Below are 25,107 nucleotides of genomic sequence, written 5' to 3'. Positions count from 1 at the left end.
AGTCTTCCTCTCCTGTGTGTGGTAGCCAGGGCTGGAGTTCCCTCTTTCCAGATGACCATGATTTTTTTTTTTAAGGACAAAAATCTCTGTTTGACACATCTGTGTATGGACACCAATGCAAACAACACTGAGTTAACTTTTAACGTAATGAACACAAACCACTGGCTTCTGTAAACAAAGAACAAAATAAATACTAACAAATGATGCTCTCATGCTTTGAGAATTTAGTAGATCTAAGATCTTCTTTGCTTCTGGATTTGGAGTCAATGGTAGATGATGGCAGCCCTGGACACCCTTGTCTGAGTTGGGAAGCTAAGCTGGATCAGACCAGGTTAGTATCTGGAGACATCCAGGGAATTGCAGATCTGTAGAATAGACTGGGAAGTTGAAAAAACATTCAGGAATGAGGCCATGGCAATCTACTTCTATACTGTAGCCACGAAAATGACATGCTCAAGGCCTCCTAGGAGATGACATGTGGTTGGATCCCAAAGTGTGAATGCTTCTTTGAAGGAGGAGATGATTCTGCCTGCTTTGAAAGAAGCAGTTGTCCACCCTTTTTAAGAGACCATTGCTGGATACCACAGACCTGGACATTTCCCCTCTGATCTCAAACCTTCATTTCTGGGGGAAGGTTGTTGAATTGTAGCTAGGCCTACAGCTTCAAAGGTCCCTGGAGGAAACAGCTTAGATAGATCTTTTCAGTCAGCTTTCAAGCCAGGTTCCAGTACCAGGACTGCACTGATTGCACTTCTGGATGACCTCTGGCAGGCATGGGATGGGGGTAGGACATCTGTTCTGGTCCTCCTGGATTTCAATACCATTGATCATGGTATCCTTTTGGACTAGCTCTAGGAGTTGGGAGTGGAAGGCACCATTTTATGGTGGTTCTCCTCCTTCCTCCAGGGCTGGTTCCACTCAGTTTTGCTAAGCCCCCTCATTGTGGAGTTCCCCAGCTTGATTCTCTTCTCATTCCTATTTAGCATCTACATGAAACCACTAGGTGAGGACATCTATCAGCATAGGTTTAAGTACAATCAATACTTAATGATATTCAGTTATACGTTTATGCCCCAGGCCACCCAAGTGATGCCTGGAGGCTGTGCAGGTTTGGATGGAGAAGAACAGGCTTTGGCTCAACCCTATAAGACTGAGTAGCTATGGGTTTTAAGGCCTCCTGCATCTAGATATCCTGTCATTAACTCTGGAGGGGGTAACTTTCTCCCAGGTAAAGTTGGTGTGCAATCTGGGGATCCTCCTGCACTTGCAGCTTCTGCTTGAGGAGCAGGTGGCAGCTGTGGCCAGGAAGGCCTTCACAAATCCATCTTGTGCACCAGTTGCACCCATTTCTAGACTGGGAGGCAATGCTCATGGTCACTCATGCCTTAGTCACTTGCTGGCTGGTCTTTTGCAATGTTTTCTACATGGGGCTGACTTTCAAAACCTGCAGTCGGTCCAGAATGCAGTGGCACAGGCTGGTGGCACAGGTGTACCCGTGTATTTATTTTGAAAGCTACATTGGCTTCCAATAGGCTTCTGGGTGCAATATAAAGTGCTTGTTGTCACCTGTATGTGCAGTGCCAGGTCATTTGCAGAACAATTCATTCCCAAGTATATAGATTTGAGCCAGAGGTTTTGCAGAGCAGGCATGCTAGCTACGGATCCCTTCTGTGAAAAAGTAACATCTAGTGGGACCCAGGAAACATGCCTCTCTACATGGCAACTACCCACGGGAATTGCGTCTTCCTGAAGATGCAGACGACCCCAACTCTGTTAGCCTTCTGAAAAGCCTTGAAGAGAAGGTGGTGGGGCCAAATTGGCAGTAGAGTCTGACGTGCATGGTTTGATTTTTAGTTTATAGGGGCCTTGGCTTTATACTGTATTGTTATGGTTTCCTTTTATGTCTTGCATTGTGAGGTGCCCAGAGTCACGCAATTGAGATGGGCAGCTATCTACATTCAATAAATAAATAAATAAATAAATAAATAAATAAATAAATAAATAAAGATAGATAGATAGATAGATAGATAGATAGATAGATAGATAGATAGATAAAAAGTAAATAAATAATTTCTGGACTTCACCAGGAGTCTTCAGAAACAGGACTTGAAAATAGAAGGAACATGGGATGATCTTTAACGCAACTTCACAAAGATGTAACTGGAGTTTACTATGATGTATTCATAATGAATAAAACTCAGAAGAGAGCAGGAAATAAATCAGGATTCCCTGGTAAATTGCTGGATGTTCTGCAACAGATGAACAAGGATTTCTAATGTTTCAGGCTTTTAACAGTAGCGGCAATAAAATGACCATCTACCTTCTACTTCTACCACCCTCACCAAATGCAGAAAACATGAGGTTTATGAGGAGTAGATTTTTGCATGGGAAGAACTATTAGCTTCATTCAGTTCTGCTGGTCAGAATAAATTCCCTGGGCTCAGAATTTTCCCATTCTGAGTTAAGTGTCCTTCTGCACCAGGTTCCACTTAGTTAACCTCAGTGTCAGCTCTGAAATATACTCACTTTTGCAATTCTTTTGCAACAAAGGGCAACTGCTTTGCACCATGCTGTTCTACCTACCTACAGCCCTCTGGTGCTCTGAATTAAATAAAAAAATCACTGAGCCCAATTTTCCTTTTAAAACTCTTCTCATTTTACTCTTTGCTTGGTTGTCTGTGTTTTGTGCCCATGAATCTATGTGATTACCATCCTGTTGTCAATCGGTAGGAAAATTACTCTTAACCTAATTGTACAGAAAGAAAGTAAGGTCGAGATGATTTTTATCCACCTATTGCAACTCCAATCATCCCCTGCCAGTATGGTTAAAGGAAAGATTGGTCTGCATTCTAATACACTTTGCTTTTAAACCTGGAATGACACTATTTTATTTGCCACCCTCTAGTGGGTAAATGGCCGAGATTAAGATGCAGATTGCACTCAGAAGAAGGCTTTTAAAACCACTCTCATTGTTATTTGGCACATCTGGAATGTTTCCTATCCATTATAGGTACGGGGACCATCTTTTCTTGGAAAAAAATAAAAGACAAACCTGAAAAAGGGGCAAATCTGAAAAAGGTTCATAAGGATAAAAAAAAAATGTATATGTTTCTCACTTTGCTTTACAAAGGAAAATTCAAAGCAAAACCAAGAAAAACTTTACAAAAATGCATATCCTAATAGAAATATCTAAAATCAAACCATGTACTGTTTTTAAAATAAATATAAAGTTCAATTTCCATATTTTCACATGAATGTAAAAGCCTGTGCATTAAGTGGTACCATACAGTAAAGTTTAATGGCCAAAGTCAAGGACAAAAGTGAGTTTTTGAAAAATAAATACACCTAAAGGACGGGTTTCTGAAATAAAGGACTATCCTTTACAGAAAAGGATGTATGGTCGCTGCAATTATAGGTGATGTATGAACATTCTGACTGTTAGAAAGAAAGCGTACGAGGTTCGTCTCCGAGCCGGGAATAAACACGCAGGCGGCTGCTCGAAGGAGAAAGAAGACTTTATTTTCCGAGAGCCAGCTACACCAGACGATCAGCTGTGGGGCGGCGGCGCTTGGGGTTCGCAGGAGTTCCTTTTAGAGGGAAGAGACCACTGTTCTTTGAAAGGTGGGAAGGAATGCCCGCCCTCTGGGAATTCTTAGAAAAGATCATTAACCGGGTTTCCCAGAGCCGGCGCCCTCGGGTGAAATTGACTCGGGAGCGTTCCAAGGGCAGGCACCCTGCTCAGCTGGGGCTTCCTGTGTTTGCCTGATCAGGTATTGTCTAATTGGAACGTAGATCCCTTCACGGAAGAAATCATTTTATGATTCGATTACTGCTTCAAGGAACGTTGGCCCTCCCTGCTAGGTTTTTAGTGATTTAATTTTGGGCTGGGGTGAAGAACTCTTGATCCTTCCTGCTACATTTTTAATCTTTTTAGGTGAGCCCATTCCTACTACAATTTAATCATATGCCTTGATTGCTGTTAAGATAAACAATGGTAGGGTGAGACGATGAGAAGCTTTGACTTCCTGCTGACATGGGGGGGCGGGAGAATTTAATTTCCTTCTCCTGGGACATATTCCTGAAATCTTTACCACTTGCCGAAGCAGCAGCTCTTTTTTGTGACTTTATATCCCGCCTTTTCTCCAAAAGACTTCAACCTAGAGAGTCTTCCTCTTTCCTTTCATCCTCACAATAACCTTGCCAAGTGGACTTAAGAAACTCTCAGCTCTGTCACTGAGAGGTAGTTGGGCTAAGATCTCACCAGATCTAGCCCAACTTGCCTTTCTTCCATGCTCATCTCATCTAGCTGAATTGCAGGAGTCAGGAGTGATTAAACTTATGGTCAATTACTTCTCCCAAAGATTGTTGCTATTGGCACTACAAAGGGGAGCTTTACAGCTAGAGCTGAGCAAAGAAACTCCTCTGCATTTATTCCGAACAGTTCTCATTGGATTTGAGATTTTGGAATTCAATGTCAGTTCTTTCAAAGAAGAGAATTTCAGATGAATGCTTGTGAGCAGAATGTGATCTTCTTGCACACATTCAGTTAGGAGATGGCCAGAACCTGGATGAGAAGGTACTTTCTTTCTTTCTTTTTTAATATAATTTTATTAGAGTTTACAAATAAAAAGATAAGACTAATACAAACTAAGAAAAATATAAAAAATAAAGAAAAAAGAGAAGTGTAGAGAGATAGAAAAAAGAAAGGAAAAGGGAAAAGAAAAAGAAGATATATAAAAGATGACTTCTCCCCCGCCAGACAAGTATAATTTCAGTAAGTTGACACCTTCTCTAGTATTTCAATTTAAAAAACCCTCTTCTTCCTATATCAGTAATCGCCCCTTATCAATAATCAAATTGTAAAAACTCATCATTCAATCCTAATCAGTAAAAGTCTATTAAGAGCTACCGGAAATACAGTGGAACCTCGATTTACGAACTTAATTCGTTCCGTGACTCTGGTCGCACCCCGAATTGGTCGCAACCCAAAGCAAATTTCCCCATAAGGTTCAATGTAATTACCATTAATCCGTTCTGGTGTGGAGGACAGGGAGGCAGCTATTGCTTGGAGGGAAAGTCCCCTCCCTACAACCACGTGTCAGGGGCAGAAAATGGCCGCGGACCATGTCACGGGAGGGAAAATGGCCGCATATCCTGTTCGTACCCCGAGGCAGAGTTCGCAAACCGAGGTAAATTTTTGCAGCCGGAGCTGGTCGTAACCTGAAAAGTTCGTTAACAGAGGCGTTCGTAACCCGAGGTACCATTGTAGTAACATATGTATTTTAACCTTAATCAAAGAAATCCATTTTGTAATCCAACTTATCACTTTCTCTAAGAAGTAAAGCAAAAGAAATCCCTCCCCACTTATAAACAGATCCTTAAAACCTCATCATTCAGTCCTGGTTTAAAAAAAAAAAATCCCATTAATAGCTAGCAGAAGCCACAACATATATTTTAACCCTGGTCAAATAAGTTCACTTTGTAAACATTCTGTTTGTTTTTAAAGAGCCTGAACTTTAATCCTGTCCCACAAGTTGACTTCTTATCATTTTTTCTTTCTCTCTTCTCAGGAATAGCTTCAGTAGTTTTTCTTTGTCTCCTCTCAAAAACACCTTCATTGGCTTAACACAATCCTTCTGTAAATCCAAGATAAGAAGCCTTTCCAAGACACTCTTCTGATTTATTATTTGTATGTCTCCTTTAATTATTATGACATCAGCTGGTTTCATTTGTAGATCCATTTTGACATCTTTGTCCATATCACTCTTATACTCTAGCTTTTCTAAATCCATTTTCAGATCCACAGTATCTTTTTCCATATCACTTTTATAATCCAACATTTTTTAAACTCCAAATTCACATTCAGATCAACTTCAGTCTCTATTTTATCTAATAAAATCTTTTGATCTTCAATATCCTCTGTTATAGTATCAGACAATCTTGTAAGTAATTTCTGAGTACACTGTTCTCCAACAGCATTAATTTCTTCTATAGTCAAATAGTATTGCTCCATTGTATTAATGGGTCTCTTCTTTAATTGTAATTGTCTGCTCTCTCTGGTTCCCTCTAGTCAACCTTCAAGTCCACTCTTATCATCTGTTTATTTTCCAGTCAACAAAACTTTCCCATGGAAGGATTTCTTACAATTTATTTATTTATTTATTAAACCAATTTATATAGCTGCCCATCTCACCACAGGCGACTCTGGGTGCCATATAACAAAGCTAAAAACAATCAATAAATACATTAAAAATATATAAAGCAAAATAAAACCAAGAGAATAAAAAGATGTTAAAAATAAGGGAGCCACCTGACTAATCCCCCATCCAACAGATTTTATCCAACAGGTGCTGAGCAAATTCCTCTGCATGACCCTGCAAAAGGTAGTCCGGGCCCCCAGTGCCCAAGGGTACTTGTATCACCTGAAACAGAGTTGTGGGGTGGCAATCTGCAGATGCAATAAGGGCAGAGGAGTGCTGTCACTTCGCCACACTTACCGCCACTTGGTAGGCTTTAATAGCGGCTTTAACCCATGTTTGGTTGAGTTCATCCTTAGATGAGTACCAGCAACACTCTAGATGTCTCACCTCTTGTTTCATCTCCTCCAACGCCTCTGTAAACCACAGGGAGTGGCAGGATCCATGGGAGGGGAGAGGTCACATAGGCGCAATCTGATCCAAAGCCTCACCCACCTTTTATTCCAGGCAGCAACCAAGGCTTCAGATAGGTCATGTAGCAGACCAGCAGGAACAGCCCCCAGTTCCCTCTGGAACCCCTCCAAGTCCATCAGTCATCAGGGGTGGACCAATCTAATGGGTCCAGCCTCCCTGCAGTGGATAGCAGCCCCAGAGAATCCCATGGTAATCAGGGTGTGATCTGACCATGACCAACGACTCCCCCAGTTGCAGATCACATAGCCACTGCTCCGACAGGAACACCAGATCTGGTGTGTGACCACTGTCCGATGTCAGGCTCTGGATGATCTAGAATAGGCCCATGGCCATCATGGTGGCCATGAACTCCTGAACCACCTCAGATCCCACTCCCAGGGAATCCCCCAAGACCATAAGGCTAGGGAACTCCACTGCCAACCCAGAGATGGAATCAAAGAGCTCAGGCAGGGAGGTGGCTATGCAGCAGGGAGGCTGGTGCAACAGCCAACAGTCCCAACTGATCCCTAGAGCCCAGCTTAATGAACAAGGTCTCACATCCGTTGACCTGTGGGGCAGCACCCCTGAAAGCTGTAAGCGATTCCCAGATGGCAGTCGCCACACCACCACCCCTGCCCCAGGTTCTTGGCTGGTGCCACACTTGAAATCTGGCTGGGCACAATCTCTGAGAGGGCACCACCCCCTTCCAGGCCCAGCCAGGTTTCGGTAATACATGCCAGGTCAGCCCTCTCATCTATGATCAGATTGCAGATGAGGGAGGCCTTATTACAGACTGACCTGGCATTTAAGAGCAACAGCCGGAAGCCAGAGCCTCTGACGGTCTGCTGACCAGGTACAGGGGTTGAGGCCAAGGAGCTGGAACATGGAACAGGTATAAAACATCAGCCCCACATTCCCCAGGGGGGGCCCACTCCTTGTCTCCCACCATATCTCCCCATGCCCGTTGCCACCATAATATTATGGCCTGCACAGATCTCGCCGATGGCCACATTGACTTTTCCTCCAGGCTCCTCAGTTCCAAAGGCCCAGGGGCTCCCATAACAATCAGTTACATCCATCCCCCGGGAGGGGGAAACCAAACACCCTGAGGTACTTCAGGTCTACTGGTTCTCAGCACCTTCAAGCACCTGGCGCCCACCTCTGCCCATTCAAGAACAAGCACACACACATTTCAAGGACTGCCGGGGAAGAAGTGGCTGACTGAACACAGCTCCATTCTTTGTGGAGCCAACACCTATGGCAATTAGCGGAGCAGGCCTTGGTCCAACTTTTCGGAATCATCTCCAGATAAGAGAGATTGACAGGATCACTTACAGGTACTTCTTACAGAGATTTCTTGGGAAGAGATTGCAATCTAGCAAACTCTAGTAGGTGGAGCACTCTGGGAGTTGTGGGAAACGCTGAGCCCCAGCCGTGGTGCCGAACCTTCAAAAGGACACTAGGTTTTCTTTATTTCTTTATTTCTTCCTTTAACTAACATCGTAAACACCTATTTGGCACTTAAAAACCTCCTGAAAGATACGTTGCTGTACACCCGGAGAATTTCCTACTATCCTGGGAGAAAGAAGACCAAAGTAAGTTTAAAGATCAAAAAGAAATGTTTTAACATTTGGAAACAGTGAAAGGGAATTGAGAATGTTGATGGGGGGCAGTTAAGAGGCTAGATGGATTTGAAAGAGCTTTTTAAAGGATTGTTTTAAATGTTTAAGAAAATACAGTAAGTGAATTTGAATTTAATTGCAAGAAAGTCTGCCCGGGGACAGTTTTGCTTCTGAAAATAAAAACAAGATAAGACTGAGCTTTCAAGGGGAAAGGGAGTGGAGTCCAATTAAAGGAATATATCTCTTTTAATACAATGGAGGAGTCTCCTTCTTTCAAAGAAAATTTTTTAGCTGTTTGGAATCAGTGTGCCCAGGAACTATTTTTAAAATAGGGACTAACAGAGGTTGTAGAAGAAGAAAAGATTTTACTGGATAAAATAGCAGTGGAGGATGACTTGAATAAGGATTCTAAAATGGACTTCAAAGAAATGCCAGATTATAAGAGAGACATGGAAGATATGGAAAAAGATGCTTTGGATCTGAAGATGGAATCAAAGTTACTTGATTATGAGAATGATATGGAGAAAGAAGCTGTAATGGATCAGAAGAGTGACTTTGAGAATTATCCTATTTTAGACCCACAGAAGGGAAATACCAAATCTCTGAAACCTTTTCTGAAAATAGATAAGAAGAGAATGATAAGAGATTGTTATTTGCGGTTTTATTTGGAGAAGAGACTGAAGACTGAGCTTTTCAAAAAGAAGAGAAAGGAATTCAGAGTGGATTTATCAGATCAAGATTAAATTGCCCAGGTTTGATCTTGGATTGTTAATATTGAATTTTCTTCTTCTGATCAGGACTGTAAGATGATTATCTATACCTGCAAAAGTGATTTATCTGGTTTAGTTTAAAACACATAAGTGATTATTATTGGTCATTTGTATGCTTAAGGGGAGAAATCTTTTAGGATTCATTTCTCAGAAAAAACTTAGAAGCTAAAATGCAAAATAGACCTATTTGTTTAAACTTAAAATATATAGTTTATTATTACTGGCACTCTTAATGCTTTTGCTGATTAGATTGATTGTTGAATATTTTTTATAATTCGGTTATTGTTTAGGGATGATAAGGGGATGATGAGGGCGTTCTTTTTTTAGTAATATTAGAGATGGTGTTAAATTGCTGTTAATATATATACTTGTTTGGAGGGAGGGAGAAGTCATCTTTTATATTTCTTTCTTTCTCCTCTCTCTCTCTCTCTCTCTCTCTTTTCTTTTTGTTTGTAGGTTTTTTAGTTCTGTATTATTTTTTACATATATAAACTTTAATAAAATATTTTAAAATTAATTTCAAAATCTTCATATATTCTTTTATAAATTTTAAAACACCCCACAGGAAATATTCTTTCAAGTCCATCTAGCCCCTTAACTTTCCAAAATCCACATTCTAGTCTCCCTTTTGCTGTTTTCCAAAAAGCAAATCTTTTCTTTTTAATCCTTACACTTACATGGAGCTTCTTTCTTCCAGGATAGAAGGAGATTCTCCCAGTGTAATAAAACTTGCCCTTCAACAGGTTCTTAACTTCTGAAAAATCAGTAAAAAAGAAGCTTCCTAAAGTAATTAAGAGAGGAAGCAGGTGGGGTTTCCAGTGAGGGGAAAAATGGAGGTAGGATGCGCTCCGCTCTAGCTCAAGCTTGCAAAAGTGGTGCGTTTTCCGTCTCCGAGGATAGCTCCGGTGACAGGAGGCACTTTTCGGGAGAAGAAAACCGCCAACGAACTGCTCTCTGTGCTTTCGGACAGCCGGGAGGCTTCGTTTCGTTTTTGAGTGTCTCGGACGGCTGGGAAGCGAGAGTACCATAAAGTAGGATCTGCAGCTGAAGCCTTTAAGCAAGTAAAAGGCACAGCTACCGAACCCTCATCTTCATAAGGAATTATAAACAACTTAATATAACAATGGAAGAGCCTGTGGGATCAAAACGCAGGACACAAATGCAGAATACTCAAGGCTTCACTGCAGCGTTTATTGAGCAGTACGTACTAGAGGGGGACCCCACCAGAAGTTAGTGGGAGGCACTCCCCCACAGGCAAAATGGGTGCTCTGATATTTATACAGTTCTACAAGAAGGGGAAGGGAAAAAGAACGTCTATGCATACATATCCATATGATGATGCAGGCATGCCTAAATAAGCAATAGTTCTCAAGTTACTCTCTGCCCCTCTGTTATCTGTTATCTGCTAGTAAAACAAGAGTGCCACAGAGAAGGAGAAACACATTAGTTCAAGGTGCCAAATGCCAGGAAGAAGGCATCCCCCCTCAGGACAGATGCCCAGGTTGTTATGGGGAAGTTTGTTTGTTTTTTTAATAGTATTTTATTGAGATTTTAAAATTACAAAGTTAAAAGTTAGAAATGAAAAAGAAAATTGAAAATACAAATTATAAAGAAAAGGAAAAGAAAAAGTGAGATAAAGAAAAAGAAAAAGAAAAAAGACATGAAAAATAGATAGCTTCCAATCTATCTCTGGTCTTAAGAATAATAAGAGTGTCATAAGTGCTAGTTTTTAATGCATTAAGTAGGAATAATTCTTTGTCAAAACATATCCCATTACATTTATAATCTAATCTTCAAATCCCCATGTAAGCTTCACCCTGCCTGCATTTTGCAAATAGTCCATCAATGGTTTCCATTCTTTAAGGGAGTAATTGAGTTTTCTTTTAATAAACAAGTCAGTATCATTTTCTGCCATTTCCTTCAGTTTTAACAACCATTCTTGTATTGTTGGTAGTGACTGGGTTTTCCAAAATTGTGCATACAAAAGTCTTGCTGCAGTAATCATGTATTGAGTAATTCTAATAAGATGCTTTCCGATTTGAAAGTCCATTATCCCCAGCAAGAATAATTCTGGTTTAAATGGAATCTGTATTTGTAGTATGCTCTGCATCAAGGATTGTATTTGAGTCCAACATTTCTTTGCCATTTTACATGTCCACCACATATGGTAAAACGACCCTTCTTGTTGGTTACATTTCCAACAAACGTTGGAAATTGTCCCATACATCTTTGATAATCTTTGGGGTGTCATATACCATCGATACAACATTTTATAAAAATTTTCTTTCAAATTATAACATAAAGTAAATTTTAATCCTTTAGACCACATATTTTCCCATTGCTGCATATGTATATTATGTCCAATATTTTTTGCCCATTTAATCATGCATTCTTTAACTTGTTCTTCAACCATTTCTTCTCTCAACAACAATTTATACATTTTTGCTATTAAGTGTTCATCTGTTTCACATAGTTGAATTTCAAATTCCAATTTATTCTGTTCAAATCCAAATTCTTTTTTTATCAGTTTTGAATGTTTCTTTATATTGCATATAAGAAAGCCATTGAAAACTATGTCCTTCTAAAACCAATTGCTCTTTTGATTTGATTTTATAATCTCCTTGTTCTTTTTCTAATAAGTCTTTGTATCTCATCCATTTATTTTTATCTCTTGTTTCAGTTCTATAAAAAGCTTCTTGTATAGAAGTCCACAACAGCATCTTAGTGTTGAGCAGAGTACAGCAGTGCTCCCAGAAACCCTTTGCCCAGGGTTATCCACAAACAAAAAGTCTCTAGCCAAAAACTCTCAGAGAAGAGGTACACTACTTGGTTATTAGTTATAACTACATAACCTATAAAACTACATACCTACATGGTGGCTAACGCTCTACTGCAACTGCAACTGCAGGGCTGGGCATACAATGTTCCAGTTATATTGTCACTCCATACCCCCCCCACTGGGTAACTAGCATACACACGCCAATAGGTGGCAGTAATACGTGCACAACACACAGTCACAAGTTGTTTTGTTTACATAAGCTACATAAGCTAGACATAACATTGTTGTACAGATAACGGGATGAATTTCTTCCCATGAGAAACTCCTGACACTTAGGGCATAAAAGTGGTCTGCATTTAGTCCAAACTTTTAATAAAGATCTTCTAATATAGTGGTTTTTAAAGTCCACATTAACTTTAACTTTATCATACCACAAATATCTGTGCCATCCAAATCTCAAATTATAACCTTCCAAATTTAATAATTTTTCATTTCTCAAGGTAATCCATTCTTTAAGCCATACTAAACAGCAAGCTACATAGTACAATTTCAAATCAGGAAGACCCAAACAACCTCTTTCTTTCACATCTTGCAAAACTTTATATTTTATTCTTGGTTTTTTCCCTTGCCGTATAAACTTAGAAATGTCGTGTTGCCATTGTTTAAAGGGTGCTTCTGAAGTCAACATTCGAATCGTCTGGAAAAGATATAAAATTCGCGGCAAAATATTCATTTTAATCACCGATATTCTTTCTAATAATGACAATTGTAACTTTTCCCATCGGTCTAAATCTTTTTTAATATCTGTCCAGACTGGAACATAATTATTCTGAAATAAACCAGCATTCTTAGATGTTAAGTATACTCCCAGGTATTTTATTTTTTTCCCTATTGTAAATCCAGTTAATTCATTCAGTTTCTTCTGTTGATGAAAATCCATATTTTTAGTTAAAACCATTGTTTTTTGTATGTTTACTTTGAACCCTGCTAGCGACCCAAAGTCTCTCAATTTTTGCATTAACCATTCGACCCCCTCCAGTGGGTTTTCTAAAGTAATGACTAGGTCATCAGCAAAGGCTCTTAACTTATATTCTTCTTTTTTAACTCTTACTCCCAAAATGTTGTCATCTTGTCTAATATCTCTAAGTAATACTTCTAAAACCAATATAAATAATAATGGGGACAAGGGGCATCCTTGTCTCGTACCTTTTTGAATTTCACATGGTTTAGTAAAGTCTCCATTAACTATTATTTTTGCAGTTTGTGGTATATATATTGATTTAATCCATTTAACAAAGTTTTCCCCAAATTTCATAGAATCTAAAACTTTAAACATAAAGGGCCAATTTAAATTGTCAAAGGCTTTTTCAGCATCCAAAAATATCAAAGCTGCTTGTTTTTCATAATGTTGTTCCAGGTATTCTAATATATCCAAGACATTTCGGATATTATCTCTAATTTGTCTTTTTGGTAAAAATCCTGCTTGATCCTGATGGATAAATTTTACAAGAATATTCTTCATTCTTTCCACTAAAATTGTTGTAAACATCTTATAATCATTGTTCACTAGAGATATTGGTCTATAATTCTTTGTCAAGGTCAAATCCTGTTGATCTTTTGGAATCAAGGTAATATGGGCTTCTTTCCAAGTTTCTGGCATTACACCTGTGTCTAAAATTGAATTCATAGTCATTTGTAAAGGAAGACAAAGGTCCTCCTCAAAATATTTATAGTAAGCCACTGATAAACCATCTGGGCCAGGGGCTTTTCCACAGTTAATTTTCTTAAAGGCAGTTGACATTTCCTCTGATGTGATCATTAAGTAATTTTCTCTGTTGATCAGTAAGAATAGGTAGTTTTTGTTTAGACAGATATTTATCAATATCATCTAAATAAACATCTTGTTTTTTATATAATGATGAGTAATAACAAAAAAAGGCCTCTTGAATGCCTGCATTATCCATTAAAGTCTTCCCCTCATGTTGTATTTTAGAAATTAATATTTTCTGTCTTTGTTTACACAATTTATAAGCTAGCCATCTACCTGGTTTATTCGCAGATTCAGAATATTTCTGTTTTGTAAATTTCAATTGAGTTTCTAATTCCTGTATCATTAACATTGACATTTGTTTTTGTAAAAAAATTAATTTGTGTCTCATCTCAATCTCTTTGTTTTTAATTTCATCTAAAATCAATTGCATCTTCTCTTGTTTCTTTCTCTTCAACTGGGCATTATACTGAATGAAATAACCTCTCATGTAAGCCTTGCAAGCATCCCAAACAGTCTCGGTGTTAGTGCCTTTATTCATATTCAGTTGAAAAAACTCTTATTTTTTTTTACAAGTATCTACTATTTCATTTTTCCATAAAATTGTCTCATTTACTCTCCATTGAAATGTACTCTTTTTCCCTTTAATAGTCAACTTAACAGGATTATGGTCTGAAAAAGTCTTAGGTAATATTTCAACTTTAGTAACATCCATCATCAAAGTTTTAGAAATCAAAAACATATCTATTCGAGAAAAGGACTTAAATCTCTCAGAATAATATGTATATTCCTTGGAATTTCCATTTAAAAGTCTCCAAATATCTTGTAAATCCAACATGTCTTTCAAATCAAAGAATGTTGGGATAGTTTTCCTTCTTTAAGTTTCAGCCTCTTTGGGGACTGTTTGTCTTCCATTGGAGAAATCACCCCATTCCAATCACCCATAAGGCATCAATTCTTGTATTGTAAGTCCATCAATTTATCCATCAAATTTTTATAAAATATCCCTTTATCAACATTTGGGGCATACAGTCCAACAACTAATGTTTTGACCCCTTGTATACTAATTTCAACTGCCACATATCTTCCTCCATCATCAGTCAAAATCAACTGTGGATTCAATTTTGATTGTATATACAAAACAACTCCTTTAGTCTTTTTTGGTCCAGCCAATATAAATTCTTCTCCAATTTGTTTCCGAACCAAGTACTTAATATCTTTTTTACAAATATGTGTCTCTTGCAAACAGATTATATCCAAATTCAGTTTCTTTAAAAAATAAAAAAAAACTTTCTTTTTTGAGGAACATTTGCTCCATTTATATTCCAGGTTAAGTATTTGTATCCAGTAGTAATGTATGGCTGTGAGAGCTGGACCATAAAAAAGGCCGAGTGCCGAAGAATTGATGCCTTTGAACTGTGGTGCTGGAGAAGACTCTTGAGAGTCCCCTGGACTGCTAGGAGGTCAAACCAGTCAATCTTAAAGGAAATCAACCCTGATTGCTCATTGGAAGGATCGATAATGAAGCTCAAGCTCAGATATTTTGGTCACCTAATGCGAAGAGAGATCTCTTTGGAGAAGACCCTGATGCTGGGAAAGATTGAAGGCAAAAGGAGAAGAGGACGGCAGAGGATGAGATGGTTAGATAGCATCACTGAAGCAATGAGCATGAAACTGAGCAAACTCAGGGAGGCAGTGAAGGACAGGAAGGCCTGGCGCAATATGGTTCATGGGGTCACGAAGAGTCGGACACGACTTAACGACTAAACAACAACAACAAGTATTTGTAATCCATAAGTATATTTATATTAGAGTCTTTTATGATCCACTCCAGAAGCCCCAAATTTTGTTAAATCCACACTGGTTTCGATGTCTTCTATAGTCTTTTCTTTTTCTTTATCTTCTATTTCTTTATGGGTATTGCAAAAATCTGCTTTATATTTTTCCAAAAAGGCTTCTGCCTTTAAAATAGAATTTATTCTGAATCTTTGCTCTTTATGCATAAAAGATACTCCTTCTAATCTCTCCCATCTAAAAGAAATACCATGTTGCTTTAATTTATCTGTGAAGAAGGAGTAATCCTTTCTTTTTCTCAAGATTCTTAAAGGTATTTCTTTTAAGATAATCACCTTTTTACCTGCAATACTCAATCCCTCATTATAATGTTTTTTCAAAATTAGTTCTCTTGTGACCTTCCGTACGAAATGAATTAGTATATCTCTTGGGACCTTTTTTTCTCTAGCATAACGTGAACTGACTCTATAAACCTTATCTATTTCAGAGTCTAAATCTTGTTCCTCCATCTCTAAAAATTGTGCTAATGAGGTAATAATAAATTTTCTCAGATCTTCCCCAGGATTTTCTGTTACTGATCTCAATCTCAATATGAATTCTTTCTCCCTCATTTCTGCTAATGCAATAGCATCCAGATTTCGATCAATATCTTTAGTGACTGCTTCTGACTTAATTTCTAACAACTGTACCTGTCCTTGAGTATTCTTGAGATCAGTTAACAAATTATCCACCACATCTTTCACTTTCTGAACCTCATTTCTAAATTCTTGAGTCAATTCCTTCTTTAAATTGTCTATTTTTTTCATTCATTTTTGTGTCTCCTTGGTCCATGTGGTGGCTTAAGGCGGCAATTGCATTTAGTACTTTTTTCATGTCTCCACCCCCCTCAGCCGGTTCTGTAAAATTTCTTGTTGATTCTCTTTCCTTTTCCTTATCCTTCTTCCCTCTTAAAGCCATTGTAAGCAGTAGAAAGTTCAATAACTTCAAAGAACAACAATTGTAATCCAATAGCAACAGCTTTCTTCCAAATTCTCTAATAGCAATTATAATCCCAGCTATAGAAAGCTCTCTCTTATTGTTCCCAAATATAGATAATAAAATATATAAACAATTCTCAGTTCTCAAGCTTTTAAGTTCAACATGGAGAAAAGGGAAAACTCAACTATAAAAATCCAACAGCAGATTCATAGTCCAATATACATTTATGAGCCAAAAAAAAGAAAAAAAGAAATTTTTTTAATCCCATAGAAAAGGCAAACCATTAACAATTTATGAAATTCTCTATTTAAAATCCATAAAACATTTCCATATAGTAGCAAAGTCCATTTGCCAATTTCCACCCATTACATTCCATGACAGAGAATAAAAAAGTAACTCCCCAGCATCTAAAAGTATAGTCCAGAGATAGATCTTAGATATTAATAAGACAAAAAAAGAAAAAAAATATAATCCAAAGAGGAGGAGAGGAGGAAAAAAACCCAAAACCTTCCTCTTCTAAAGTGATCTAAGACACCGGACTGCAGCGCTAAAGTCTCTTATTCATGAGGCTCTCTGCATTTGTAAAGCACGATGGAATTCCCAGCCACCTTCGCTGCTCTACTCACCGGCTCTCCTGGGGTGGAAGCCAGGACAGGTAGGAGGAACAGCGTCTGGGGCTCTCGTGGTTAATCTTCTGAACCCCCCCCCCCATCCAGGGGGGTATTTGGTGGACTTCTCTCCTCTAGACCCACCACTGATCAAATACAGCTTGGGTGCCCTCAGAGCTCCAAGAAACACGTCAGCGCACTGTCCCGTCCGGGTGGAAACTCGCGCTATGGGGATGTTTGTGATAAGGAGATTACAACTGGCCTGGTTCACATCAGCTTCAAGGATGCTTCCACATGCCTTTATGGTTCAATCTTATTAAGGCGATCCCATTCATCTGAGGCCTCTAAAAACTTGTCTTTTTCACCCAAAGATTCTTTTCTCACAGTCCTCTTCCCCCTTTTGACCCTCAGAAAGGTCAAATTCCAGGTCAGACTGGAGAACTGGATTGAGCCTTACACTCTTCTGGAGGCAATTGTTAAAAAGACCCATTAAACATTGTCCACTACACAGTAATAGGATTACTAGGGCCAGAAGAGCTAGGCATCCTAATAGTAAATTTCTCAGCCACCCAGTTCCAGGCAGCCAAGAGGTGAGCCAATTCTACAGATTACTGGGGGCTTGTTCAGTGATATGTTTTGCCAGATCCTTTAAATCTTGCACAGTGGCTTTCACACTCAAGGAATTGTCTGTCAGGTTAAAGCAGTACATACCTGGAAATTCCTTGCACCCATAGGCCATCTTGAATAGTACAAAGTCAATGGCCAATCTATTTTGTAAGATTGCTGTTCTTAATTGTTCCTGCTCTTCATTTGGAAGAGCTATAGCATTTGAGGACTTGTTGATGCTTTTTATAACTAAACAGGCCAATTTTCTGAGATCCAGGTAAGCACAGGTTGCTAGACCTGGTGTTCCAATTATGGATACAGCAAGCCCATAAACATCTTTGGTATTCAACAGCCCTACATGGTCATCACAGGTACTGTCAAGTAGGGGGCCCTCTATTCGATATCTTGTGCGATCGCTTGGGCTTATGATGAGTGTAATTTTGAACAAGTGGTACTGCATGAAATGAAGTTAAATGCCCAACTGCGCAGGCGCCTCCCAAGGATTGTGTTGGGAAGTATGAAAAGGCATAGTTTCCACACAATAGATACCAGCCCTTTGATAAGTAGCAAAAAACTCTTACAGAGGTGAGGTGTATTACCCCTGAGCATTTTTCAAGAGCTGGTAGGGAAAGGCATGTCTTTTTTGTCTTCACAGCCAACTACTCACACAGAGTTGGTCCCTGGCAAATTGCCCTTGGTTTTTACTCTGTATAATGCTTGGTTGGTCCACTGGTGTTTGGTGGTTGTGGACTGATAGTACAGGAGGGTTTTCCCTATGTAATCAAGGGTAAGTGGGTTATGTGTAGTGAGTGGTACAGCAATGGTACAGAGCACATTTAAAAACAGATCAGGTACTCCTACAAAACATGTTTTAAACACAGAATCCCAGTTGGTTCCCTCGAGAGCACAGAAGGTTCACCAGGTGGGATTATAAAATGGATTAAAGTCAAATAGGAATTGTTAGTAGGCAACCAGTCTAGTGGGTATTGCATCTTATATCCTGGCATTTGCAGATAGGCTATAATAAACATAAAAGTAAACAGAGCCATAGTTTTGCTGTGAGGCAGAAAGTAAAGAAAGAGAAACACAGTAAACAGTAAACAATTTACCGTATTTTTCTGTCAATAAGACGTCCCCATGTACAAGACAACTCCCACTTTTCCAACCCAAAATTAAGAAATCAATATTTTAAAGATAGTGCAGAACACATTTTTATTTAGTAATTAGGTAACATTTACCTGATACACTCGGTGGGAGGAGGTCCAAACCATCTCTCTGCAGCTCTGTTTCCAGGCTCTTTTGCATAACTGATTACATTCAAGCACGAGTGAAACTGCCGATAGCTTGTCTCTGCAAACAGACTTCCTCCAATTGGTTTGTCAGCATCAGCTGACGTCAGTTACATCAGGCTCGTGATTGGAGGAAGTCTGTTTGGGAGACAAGCTATTTCACTCGTGATTGGAGGCTAGCAATAGGAGGAAGTCTCTCTGCAGAAACAAAATATGGGCAGTTTTGCAACCGCGCGATTCCCAGCTGACTTCCTTGAATAAGACACCCTTCAATTTTTAGCGTAAGATTTTAGAAAAAAGTATCGTCTTACAGTCAGAAAAATACGGTAAATGACTGCAGGAGCCCAAGTATTAATATTAAACTAGCAACAAGAGTCCATTTTAAAACTTATCTTCAGAGCTCTTCGGGATTTTGTAGTCAAAACTTCACCTTTCTTCTTTCTTCTTTAATCTGTTTGTTTCCCGGGAGCTTTGAACACAGTCCTTGGTATTGCTTGCTTCTGGGGCTGGAGGTGGAGTGCACCTGAGATGACTTAAGTGAACCCATGAGGCCAGACCTTCAAGCTTTGCACTGCTGTGAGCTACTAACAGCACTTGGTACGGGTCTTTCCACCTTGGAGAGAGACAGTCTTTCGTTTGATGCACTTTTCGATACACCCAGTCTCCAGCTTGCAACTGATCAACTGCTTCAGTTTCAGGTAGCCCGCTCTGATTACGATGTTGTCTGACTCGCTCTTGGGTTTGGTGCTGCTCCTGTTGAAAAGATTGTATAGCATATAAGTAATTTGACGTTGGGTTAGGGTGAACGCCTTCTGGAATGGGGATCAAGCCAAGGCCCAGAGGCGTTGGCCGCCCATATACAATTTCATAGGGAGACAGTTTCAGTTCCTTTAGAGATGAGCTTTTGATGCCCAACAGTGCCATGGGGAGTACATCTACCCATCCCCAACCAATTGCTTCTACATAGTTATTGAAGGTGCATATTACAATCAATAGGTGCTTCTTCTGTTTAAACGGAGGCATGTCAGCAAAGTCAATCTGTATCATTTGGAAAGGATACTGCCCCCTAGGCAGTTGGGAAGGACATGGCCTCAGTCCTCACCCCTTAGAATGGGCCAGGCAAACTGCACAGTTGTCAACTATCTTCTGTGCTTCTGCATTAATCCCTTCGCCTGCCCAATGTTGCTTAAATCTCTGAGCTAACGCTTCTGCTCCTTCATGACCTTGATCATGTAGCAACTTTAAAATGTGCTTAACTGCCATCCTGGGAATGATTACTTTCCCTTTTAATTTCCAGACTCCTCCTTCCCCCTTTGCTGCTTGGTTCTGTTTCCACTTCTTTTTCTCTTAGTGGCATATTCCTGCACCCAAGCTGCATCTGCAGGTACAGTGCAGGGTAACAATTGCAAAAATTTCTGCTCTGGCTGTGGTTTGAGAGCGGCTTGCTTTGCTGTCCCGTCAGCCAACTCACTGCCTTTAACTCCTGAATGTGCTTTAACCTTGACTATTGCTAAAGGTTTCAGGTTCTGGATGAGATCTAAAATAGCACGAATTAACGGGCCATATTTAATCTCTGTTCCAATGCTTGTCAGGAATCCCCCGTTTTTCCACAGTTGACCGTAATCTTGAGCTATTCCCCATGCATATCTTGAATCAGTATAGATGTTAGCTGATTATGTCCTTACATAAGACAAGGCTTGATGTAAGGCTACTAGTTCTGCTACTTGAGCTGAAACGGGGGGTCAATGCTGTCAGCTTTTATAACAAAATGTTCTGTGGTGACTGCGTAGCTTGCCTTGCGCTCTCCCCCCTCTGTGATGAAACTAGTACCATCACAGTAAATTTCAAAGTCTGCTGGATTCTGGAGAGGAGCTTTAGAAAGTGTTACACTTGGATTCTGCAAACGTTGCATGTCATATGATGTGAGGCGGGATGCTGAAATAGGTAGCAGATGGCCATGGTTTAAAAGGGCCTGTACCTCATGAATCATAGACAAGGTGGATATGCTTGGGCTACTGGATCCAACTTATAAGACAAATAAGCTACTGGTCTTTTTGAGTCCCCATGTTGCTGAGTTAAAACTTGGGGGGATCACTTCCTGTTTTCTTTACAGGAAATATTGGCACATTACATGAGCTGGAGGTCTCTTTAAGTACCTGTTGCCTGAGCAACGAATCAATCACAGGCACTATGCCCTGCTCTGCTTCTGGCTTTAGTGGATATTGGGGCAGATATGGCCCAGATTTCTCTGGAAGGAGCTCCACTTTAAATGGATTGGCCCTTTTTATTAAACCACAATTCCCTTCTTCAGTTGCCCACACCCCCCTTGGCATTGCTTGCAGATACAAAGGCAGGGGCGGTGTGACAACTTTAGCAGATGAAAGCTGAAACACTGCTTCACGAACCTCTTGTACATTAACATCCTCCTCCTCTGGAATTAACAATTCCAATTTACCATTAGGATGACAAGCAACCTGGCACTTCCATTTACACAAGAGTTCCCTTCCCAGTAGGTTTGGGGATCCATCAGTGCCAATAAGAAAAGCATGTTCAGCAGTCAGTGGGCCCAGTGAAAATAAAGCTGGCTCCGACCAAACATGTTTAACAGGAATGCCAGAAATTCCTGTGGTTACAACTCCTCTTTTTGTGGGCTGGAGTATTCCCTTAGCATCCTGGGCTCTTATCACTGACAAGTCTGTTCCAGTATCCACCAATGCCTTAATATTCTGAGACCCCAATTTAATATTCACTTCCCCCTGACCAGTGGTTGTGACTCAAAGAGGAGCTACAATTGCCCTCCCAGGGCACTCCTAATCGAATAAATCCTCAGCGGGAGCAGTAGCAGTGAGTCCCGCAGGAGCTTGATTCTGGGGACACTCCTTTCGCCAGTAGCCTTGTGTGGAAGGAAACATCCTGAATTCCTTCCGTTATTCTGAAAACTTCCCCTTCCTCGCCTCATGCTTCCTCTCCATCCAGATCCTCTTCTCCTGTCATAGACATATTTATCTTGAGGATTTCTGATGGGCCCTTGACCCATATGTAATTGCAAGGCAGCTATTCTGACTTTATGCTTTTCCTTTTTCTCCAGAAGTATTTGCCAATGCCAGTGATGGGTGGCTTCATCCCTGATCTCATTGAGAGATCCACTTTCCCATCCTCAGAGATGGATTCTTAGAATCTGTTTCCTAGCCATGGGTCTAGCTGATTAACAAAGTGCTGACGAACAGCATTCAGCATTTCTGTTTCAGGGTCCTGAGTTCCCCCATATTTCTTAAAGGCAGCTATCAGTCTCTCATAAAAATCACCAGGATTTTCATCGATTTTTTGTTTTACATCAGTGATTTTAGTCCAATCCATTACTGTTGGATAAATAACTGCAATAGCAACAGCAAAGGAATGTGCATTTGCAAATGATTGCTGAAGATTCTCTGCTCCATTAGCAAGTTTTGGAGCTTCTGTTGGCCATTTGGATTCTAGGGGATTCCAAGGAACGTGTACTTCTGTGACTTCCCCTATGTCACTTGGTACTTGCCTCATAGGATATAATTGAGTGTGAGATCTAGTGTGGCTCGCCACAGGGCTGCTAATGGTGGAATCTGCTGGTCCAGGTGGGGAAAGGGGGCTGTAGCAGCTCTTTCCCCTACCCTTGCTTCAACCACTGGTTGGGCAAATTGCCTGTCTTGCAAAGTTTCCCTTTGTTGATTAAGAGGAGGGGCCGTTAGCATGTTTTCCAGGAGAGGGTCTTCCCATTGTAGTAAAGTTAACTCTCTCTCCTCAATTCATTTTGACAACTGAGGATAAAGTTGTGCTAAAGATTGAAAGCTTTCCGTCTCTGTTGATGGTTTGCTAGCAGCTTCTTTGTTTTCCCTGTTAACTTTTTCCTCTCCGTCTGCTTGTGTGTCTGACTGCAGCTTTTGAAAGATATTTTTCCAGCTGCTGGCTCTGCTTTCTGCTTTTCACCTATCAATTTCTGTATTCCAAATAGCAAATAGCTTTAATTGTTTTACTTTGTCTTTGGGTGGGAGACTCAAAAAGTCTGTTTTTCTCCCAACTTCCCAAAGTGGCCACTGAGCACAGCTGTAACTCTTAGTACCATTATGCCATTGTTACTTATATTTAATTCTAAACCAAACTTTTGCTGCATAAATCTAACAGGAGCTCCTTGTGGAGCTTCCTTCAAAGCATGCTTTGTTTGCAAATTACTCATTTTTTTCTTTTGCTTTTCTTCCCTTTCCTCCCAGAGACCCTTTTTAAACTTTAAATTTACTTATCTTTAATTTTCAATCTCTGCCCGCATCCGGGATGTGGAGGTTCCTCTTTTGCCGGCTTTTCCCTTCCTGCGTTGATTATTCTGGTCCTTTGATTCACATGTACGAACTGTTACAACCAGGGAGGACCAGCTTTTATGTGATCCTTAACACTTTCACTCAAAAACCTGTCACAGCCTGCCTGGACATCGTTAACACTTCCCTCCTTACCTATCAGCAGCTTAAAGCAACTTCATTCAAAGAGAAACAATAGGGAAAGGGAGTTTGAGCAGAGTCTCGGGGTCAGCCTCTGCTCGACACAAAAGGAACACACTCACTCTGCCAAGACCAAATTCTCCCTTGCTTTCTGGACACTCCCGGTCATCGCAATTAAGCTCGCAGGAAGCCAGGGGCGGCTAAGGATTTGGCATGGCCCAAATTTCCTGACAAACCTCCCTAGCCAAAATAGACTTTTAGACACAGACAGTTGCCTTACACACACCCCTAAACGGTGCCCTTATCTGGCAGTGGGAAAGGGACACGGGATCAGGCTCGCAACAACACTCACCCTGAAGGGCGCCCTGCTGTCGTCTCCGGTCGCAGCTCGAAAACTGTGAATCCCACTTCTAACACCAGTTTCTGTGGGATCAAAATGCAGGACACAAATGCAGAACACTCAAGGCTTCACTGCAGCGTTTATTGAGCAGTACGTACTGGAGGGGGACCAGATGCCCAGGTTGCTATGGGGATGTTTGTGATAAGGAGTTTACAACCGGCCTGGTTCACATCAGCTTCAAGGATGCTTCCACATGCCTTTATGGTTCAGTCTTATTAAGGCAATCCCATTCATCTGAGGCCTCTAAAAACTTGTCTTTTTCACCCAAAGATTCATTTTTCTCACAAGACTTTCAAGCATTGTAAAAGGACTAAGACCCTTGGTGAGCTCTTCAATATTTCGAGGTTGAAACAAGAAGGGGATATAATTATTTATTTACAGAAGCCATATTTAGTTAATGTTACCTAACTTTGCTCTGGACCTCTCTCTTAGTGTAACCAAAAAAAAAAAAAAAGTTGTATAACAATATTAATTAGTATACTAATATTAACTGAAAGACAATAATTATGAACACAAGAAAACAGATTCGAAGGGGGTCGGGAGGGTCTGGACAAGGGGATTGGCTAAAGACTATGTTTGAGGAATATACAGTACATGTAAAACCTCACAAAATATTTCTCAAAGTGTAAACCAACTGTTGGAAAAAAAACTAGATGATTTTGAAAAAAGGCTTGAACAAAAGATAGATAAGATAAATGAAAAGTGGGGAGTAGAAATTTAAAAAGTCAATGACAGGTGGATATGTTGGAAATTGAGAAGGAAAATGAGTTAGATAAATTGGCATTATTAGAATTAAGGGAAACGGAATATTGCTTGAGATTTAGAGGTATACCTGAAGGGAAAGAAGAAGAAATAGAGGATAAGGTCATTCAAACTCTGGCTACTTTAATAGACTGGGAGGAAGAAAAGATGGTGGAAGAAATAGAAAAGATACAGTGGTACCTCTAGTTACGAACGCCCCTCCTTACGAATTTTTCAAGATACGACCAGCTCCGGCCCCAAAAATTTACCTCGACATGCGAACTCCGCCTCTACTTACGAACCGGATCCGCGGACATTTTCCCTGCTGCCACGCGGTCGCGGCTTCCTGTGGGCGAGATCGCGGTAGCAAGGAGACGTTCGGTGAGGCTTGTGGTGTGTTTTGTGGTGTTTGGAAGGTTTTTGTGGTGTTTGGAAGGTTTTTGAGGTTTAAAAATAAAATGCATATGTTTCAGAACTGTTTAGCCGTATTTACATTGAACCTTATGGGGAAATTTGCCTCGTGGTGCGACCAAATTCGGAGGGCGGAACGGATTAACCGTATTTACATTGAACCTTATGGGAAACGTTACCTCGACTTGAGACCAACTCGAGTTGCAACCAGAGTCACGGAACGGATTA

The 25,107-nt window shown here is 40.1% G+C and overlaps 1 protein-coding gene across 2 annotated transcripts in view; it reads left to right on the top strand.

Moving 5' to 3' along the window:
- Window positions 1–236: 236 nt before the first annotated feature.
- Window positions 237–25,107, top strand: part of SOAT2 (sterol O-acyltransferase 2) — a 52,430-nt gene continuing 27,559 nt past the window's right edge. Inside the window, exons 1-2 of one of the 2 annotated variants that reach the window (XM_088137995.1) lie at window positions 244–331; window positions 19,334–19,562. In XM_088137995.1, the coding sequence (XP_087994121.1) occupies window positions 19,504–19,562 (59 nt within the window). In that variant the 5' untranslated portion in view covers window positions 244–331; window positions 19,334–19,503. Of the gene's footprint in view, window positions 332–19,333; window positions 19,563–25,107 lie in introns of both variants that reach the window. The other variant, XM_007421333.3, reaches the window with a different exon arrangement.

The sequence above is a fragment of the Python bivittatus genome, unplaced genomic scaffold (assembly GCF_059951505.1).
Source record: "Python bivittatus isolate LINGU-HERP-01145 unplaced genomic scaffold, Pbiv_v1 ctg000220_np1212, whole genome shotgun sequence".
Lineage (NCBI taxonomy): Eukaryota > Metazoa > Chordata > Lepidosauria > Squamata > Pythonidae > Python > Python bivittatus.
This window is presented reverse-complemented; position numbering and strand designations above follow the sequence as displayed.